The sequence below is a fragment of the Nannospalax galili genome, unplaced genomic scaffold (genome assembly GCF_000622305.1).
Source record: "Nannospalax galili isolate Female #2095 unplaced genomic scaffold, S.galili_v1.0 scaffold1871, whole genome shotgun sequence".
NCBI classification, from domain to species: domain Eukaryota; kingdom Metazoa; phylum Chordata; class Mammalia; order Rodentia; family Spalacidae; genus Nannospalax; species Nannospalax galili.
Window position 1 is genome coordinate 259,639 of NW_008330293.1, and position 6,007 is coordinate 265,645.

The 6,007-nt window shown below is 43.9% G+C and overlaps 2 protein-coding genes across 2 annotated transcripts in view; one reads left to right on the forward strand and one right to left on the reverse strand.

Annotated features, from left to right (window-relative positions):
* Htra4 (HtrA serine peptidase 4) overlaps positions 1-4,099 on the forward strand; it is a 13,246-nt gene extending 9,147 nt beyond the window's left edge. The window contains exon 10 of the mRNA XM_029568522.1: positions 3,169-4,099. Coding sequence (XP_029424382.1) covers positions 3,169-3,334 — 166 coding nt within the window. The 3' untranslated portion in view covers positions 3,335-4,099. The remainder of the gene's footprint in view (positions 1-3,168) is intronic.
* Tm2d2 (TM2 domain containing 2) overlaps positions 1,002-6,007 on the reverse strand; it is a 12,014-nt gene continuing 7,008 nt past the window's right edge. Inside the window, exon 5 of the mRNA XM_008843323.2 lies at positions 1,002-3,317. The gene's annotated coding sequence lies outside the window, so the exon portion shown is untranslated. The remainder of the gene's footprint in view (positions 3,318-6,007) is intronic.

A 6,007-nucleotide genomic window follows, 5' to 3' on the forward strand; every position in this document is an offset into this window, starting at 1 on the left:
TCCCCCTGGGTGGTGGGATTAAAGTGTGCCCCCCTGTTCCTGGCTTTTTTTTTTTTTTTTAAGTAGCTATTAGAAAAATTATAGTAATATATGCAGCTTGTATTACATTTATATTGAACACTGCAGCTACGGCTTAATAGACTAATTCTGCTTAATGAACTCCCCCACCCCCCCATTTTCAGGTGAGAGCTACACCCTAGTCCCCAAATCTACTCTTTCAATACCAGCAGTTATTGCTTAATAACCACTCATGTTACTGAGTCATTAGACTTTATTTTGGCTGTGTTCCAAGTTTTCATGGTATATGCACATGTGCGTGTACGTGTGGAACCTAGAGGTGGACGCTCGGTGTCTTCAGTCACTTCCACCTTGGTTTTTTAGGCAGGGTCTCTCACTGAACCTGGAGCTCAGTAGTTTGGCCAGGCTGGCTGTCCGTAGAGGTCCAGGGTCTGCTTGTCTCTGCCTCCCCACTGCTGGGATTTCAGGCATGTGCCACTGTGTCCAACTCTTTTTTACATGTGCTGGGGACACAAACTTAGAGCCTCATGCTTATGTGGCAAGTACTTTACCAACTGAGCCATTCCCCAGCTCTTTGATTTTTAAAATTATGACTGTATTGCCCTGCATGTATTTAAGTGCACACATTGTGTAATACCCACCAAGGTCAGAAGAGGGCACTGGATTTGCTGGAACTGGAGTTATGAATGGCTGTTAGCCACTGTGTGGGTGCTGGGAATTGAACCTGGGTCCTCTGCAAGAGCAGCCAGTGCTCTTAACCACTGAGCCATCTCTCCAGCCTCTATTTTGATTTTGTTTAATAGAATTTTATTATGTATCCTGGGCTGGCCTGGAACTTGTGATCCTTTTACTTCAGTCTTTTCTAAGTGCTAGGATTATAGGCATGTACCACCATGTATGGGTTATTAAAGCTATTAACTAATGATAGTTTAAACAGTTAAATTACTAGTTAAGAATGGGAAGGATACACAATGTTAGCAGCCTTAGCACATATTATAGTTTTATTTTTGATCCTGCTAACTTAACATGATACACTGAGTCCTGTAGGTCTTCTGGAAAAACTTTTTCTCTTAACTCTGAAAGACAGTGTGGGAGGCCAGGGCTGACACTTGTGTTGTTGTATCAAAGGTAAGAACATCCCCTAATGAACGTTCACCCACTGCCTACAGCATTGTTTGGGGTATTTGCTGTTACAGAAGTGGTGGCTTGTCCTACCCAGAAGTCTTATTCTCCTGTGCTTTGTTAACCTCAGTGTCTGGGTCTCAAGAGCTCAGCGATCTGTTTAGACAAGTCTTTTAGACTGGGAAGAAATCACAGGAACAACAGTTCAGCATGGCTGTGTTGGGTCTTGTACCACTTATGTGGCTTGTCACAGGCTTCTCTAGACTTTCCCAGTCCCAGCCCTCCTTGTCCTCTAACTCCTTATTTTTAACTTCTGATCCAAGGCCAAGGCAACTATATTCAACTCCCTAAGTTGTTCTCAACATGATGCATGACCAGTGGTGTGAGTGCCAGTGGGAGCCAGTCAGAATAAGTCAGAAGCCCACCACTGAATCAGTCTCTCCTCTCTCTGCCCCCATCTCCCTCCCTCCTTTCCCCCTCCCCATCTCATTCACTCTAGTCCTTGCTTTCTGGAGTTCAAAGTCAGGGCCTTTTGCATGCTACACACCTGCTCTACCACCCGTCTCCACCCCAGCAAGACTTCATTTTTAACAGGATCCCCAAGTGGGTTATGTGTTAAGGTGAGAATTACTGTAGGTCTTGGATACTCCAATGTCAGTCCTTGCTGCCTTTCGTCCACTGTTTAAAAACTGCAGCTAGATGCAGGAAGCATCTCAGGCACCAAGGTGTTTATAGTTGTTTGAAGAGCCTGATGACATAGGTCTTTACAGGGAAGCAGCCATGTCAGACATCCAGGCGAGTTAACTTAGCTCCTTATGGGTGAGACAAGGGCTCTGAATCCCAGCTTAACCCTGGCTAATCCCCATTTTTGGCTGCTCTTGTTTTCAAGAGGCAGAGCTGACCAGTGGCAAGAAAGGTTTTCAACCCTGAAACATCCAGGGTCATATCCTGCTTTAACCTCCTGCAACTCAGGAGACACGGGGAAGGCTCTTTACCCTGTCTGTGCGACTCCCTCATGCTCAGTGCACAGCAGGCCCTGGTGACGCACAAGCTCTTTCTTGTTCCCGGCTCAGATGATTACTGAATTACATTCTTTCTTTGCACACACAGTCCCGGCATCTTCCTCCACTGTTAAGGATTTCTTGCTTGTAGCTTTTTCTTTCTCTTCACATCCTGTTGCTGTATTTCCCATTTTTTTTTTCCTGTGTGTGTTTGCACTGAACTAAGGACCTTATGCGTGCTGCATGCTAAGCACACCCTAAATTTACTTCTTAGCGGTACCCAGCCCTTATTTCTTTTTAAACACCATGTATTTTGGTAATCTGTTCATACTGCCATTTTTCCTGAGCTACTCCTCTCCCTTAAATAGTCTTCTGGAATCATTTAATTTGATGACCCTCTTGTAGACTATTTTTACCTTGAAGACGAACATATATAGCTTAGCTATATGTTTATTGTAGAGATGTTTTTGGAGCTGGCTTTTGTGTCTTTGAATATTTGCTCCATGTGAGGCAAACATGTTGGAGAGGGAATGTAACAGTTTTCAGGAAAAACAGCCTAGAGCCAGGGCTTTAAATATTTAGACTTGGAAGGGTGAGTAGCTTCTGATTTACTGTAAGTAGAACATTTCTAACATGCATCACTCTCCAGTTCCTGAAACTGTGGACTGTCCAGTCAGACCGCTCAGAGCACAGCTTTCTGGGAAAAAGTATTGCCTGGGCTTGGCAGTATCGCTGGTGAGCCCAGTAGAGAGGCTGACAGGCATCAGGACAGACAGGAGGAGCTCTACTCTCCATTCTGAATGAAATCCAGGTTCAAGGAGTGAAGGTCCGGATTCTGACAGGATCATTTCATACCATAACCAGACAGGCTCGCTGTCCTCAGGTCCTTCACAGCGTATTTCAGCACAGCCCTCACATTTGGAAGGATGGAAGCTAGTCCTGCTTTCCTGGTTGAAGTGTCTATTGCCAGCAAAGCAGCACAAGAGAGATGCAGATGAGCAGATTGTCTTCTCTTTTTCCTTCCCAGCTCCGGGTTGAGAGACCATGATGTAATTGTCAGCATAAATGGGCAACCTGTCACCACCACAACTGATGTCATTGATGCTGTGAAGGACAACGACTCTCTCTCCATGATTGTACGACGGGGAAATCAAACCTTGTTTCTGACAGTCATACCTGAAATAATCAATTAAGTATCTTACTTTAAGGAGAAATTAGCGACCAAAACCAGTCACATTGCCTGGTTTGCAGTGAGGAAGTAACAAAGACGGCAGGAACACAAACATCAGGAAAAATGGATGCTCTGAATGCAGGGGCACACACACCTGCATATGCCCACATGCATGCATATGTATACTCATACAGAGCCAGGGATCTTTAGGTGGGAGGTGCTACTCTGCTATAACAAAACCTAAGTCAAGTAGAAATAGACATGGTGTCTGGAAGCTTGGGGAACTGCCAAAATTTCACTTTAAGATAGTAAACAACTAAAAACCAGGCAATTCCTAATTGAATCTTGATAGAAAGGTGTTTCAGTAACCTTATATAGCAACAAACTATGCACGTATGCATGTACAAATACTCTGCCTGCCAAAGAGCACCAAAAAGTCTGAACCTGGAGTAAAAAGTGATCACGTTTTCAGTAGTATTCCATGGTGTACTTGGTTTGCCCAGGTCCCACCACATTTTGGCCAGGGTTTGTGGATAGAAAGGTCGTTTACAAAACAGTCAGAAACCAATGACACTGATTGTCACACAGGAGTATGACCCTCAAAATGATCACTTTAGTAGAAACAATTCTGGTCTCCAAAGTTGTTTCTGAGAACAGCTTCTTCTATTAAACAGCTTCTTGAACAATTTATAGACTTAGCTTTTTACTTAAGTTCTTTTTTGGTGGACCTTGTAAATGCTAACAGGGAGATTTCTAAACAGTGAAATAAATGTTGGCTTAAAGTAAATGTCTTATTCTGAGTAAAACGTTTAGTCTCCATGCTCACAAACTTACAGACTTGAGAGGTGCTGGTAGCACATGCAGGCAGCACTAGTGCATGTTAAACAAGGGCTTTATCCCTGAGCTACACTCAGTGAGGTGCTTCTGTCTTCTGAAATATGGCATCTTTGGACCTATTAACGAATTTTCTTCATTATTTTTTCTCTTAAAGTCTTGATGTGTACGTTTTTAAGGAGGGGGTCTAGTTTATGATCAATTAAGAAATATTGCTTTAGTGTATAGAGATTATGAATTAAGAGTCTGCCGACTGTTCCTGTTCTAAGCGGGGGCTGTGTGATTCCCACCTTTTAAGACAAAAGCTTTTTATAGTTGCCACCCCTGGTAATATAAAAACAGTAATAATAATCAAGAATAAGGCAGAAACCTTAAAAAAATAATTATTTTTATTTTATGTACATGAGTGTATTGCCTGCATGTGTTTAAGTGCACCCGTGTCGTGCCATGCCCGTGGAGGTTAGAAGAGGGCGTTGGATCCTCTGGAACTGGAGTTATGACTGGTTGCTTGCCACCATGTGGTGGCTGGGATTTGAACCCGGGTCCTCTGTAAGAGCAGCCATCTCTCCAGCCCAAAGGCAGAAACTTTAAAGGAAAGTGCTACACAACAATAGAACATCTACAGGGAGTTATTTAACCTGAATGGTCTTGATCTTTAAGTCAGTTATTATGGAGTAAACTCTGAGTAGTTCTTGCCTGTTCCTAGTATCTGTGAGTTCTGTGAATTCCTCTGAACAGCAGGCTCCAGGCTTAGCCTGCCCACAAGTTCTACCTTCCATTTTGTACTCCACAGCTCCTTTCAATGTAGATTACCAAGGATGGGACCTGAATTTCAGAACCACTTAGAAATCAGAACGTGTCCTTTCACTGCCAGTGACCTGGGAGTGCAGGACCTGCTGCATCTTCCCACCCCTGGGGCTGCCATGCTTATACTGCACATGTGCTCCTTTCTTGTTCCCATAATCATACTGTACTACCTGGGATTCAGTACCCACTACATACACTGTACTAGCTGGTATTCAGTACCCACTACACACACTGTACTGCCTGGCATTCAGTACCCACTACACACACTGTACTACATGGTATTCAGTACCCACTACACACACTGTACTGCCTGGCATTCAGTACCCACTACACACACTGTACTACCTGGTATTCAGTACCCACTACACACACTGTACTGCCTGGCATTCAGTCACACTGTACTACCTGGCACTCAGTACCCACTACACACACTGTACTACCTGGCACTCAGTACCCACTACACACACTGTACTACCTGGTACTCAGTACCCACTACACACACTGTACCACCTGGTATTCAGTACCCACTACACACACTGTACAACCTGGTATTCAGTAACCACTACACACACTGTACTACCTGGTATTCAGTACCCACTATATACACTGTACTGCCTGGCATTCAGTACCCACTACACACACTGTACTGCCTGGTATTCTGTACCCACCACACACACTGTACTACCTGGCACTCAGTACCCACTACACACACTGTACTACCTGGCACTCAGTACCCACTACACACACTGTACTGCCTGGTATTCAGTACCCACCACACACACTGTACTACCTGGCACTCAGTACCCACTACACACACTGTACTACCTGGTATTCAGTACCCACCACACACACTGTACTACCTTATTCAGTACCCACTACACACATTGTACTACCTGGTATTCAGTACCCACTACACACACTGTACTACCTGGCACTCAGGACCTATTACAGGAGTATGCTTTTCTTTCCAAAGGCGTGGAGCTTTTCATTTTATCTCACCTAACTTTGAAGAAGAGTTTTATAGTTACTTACTTGTATAAATTTTTTTTTCTAA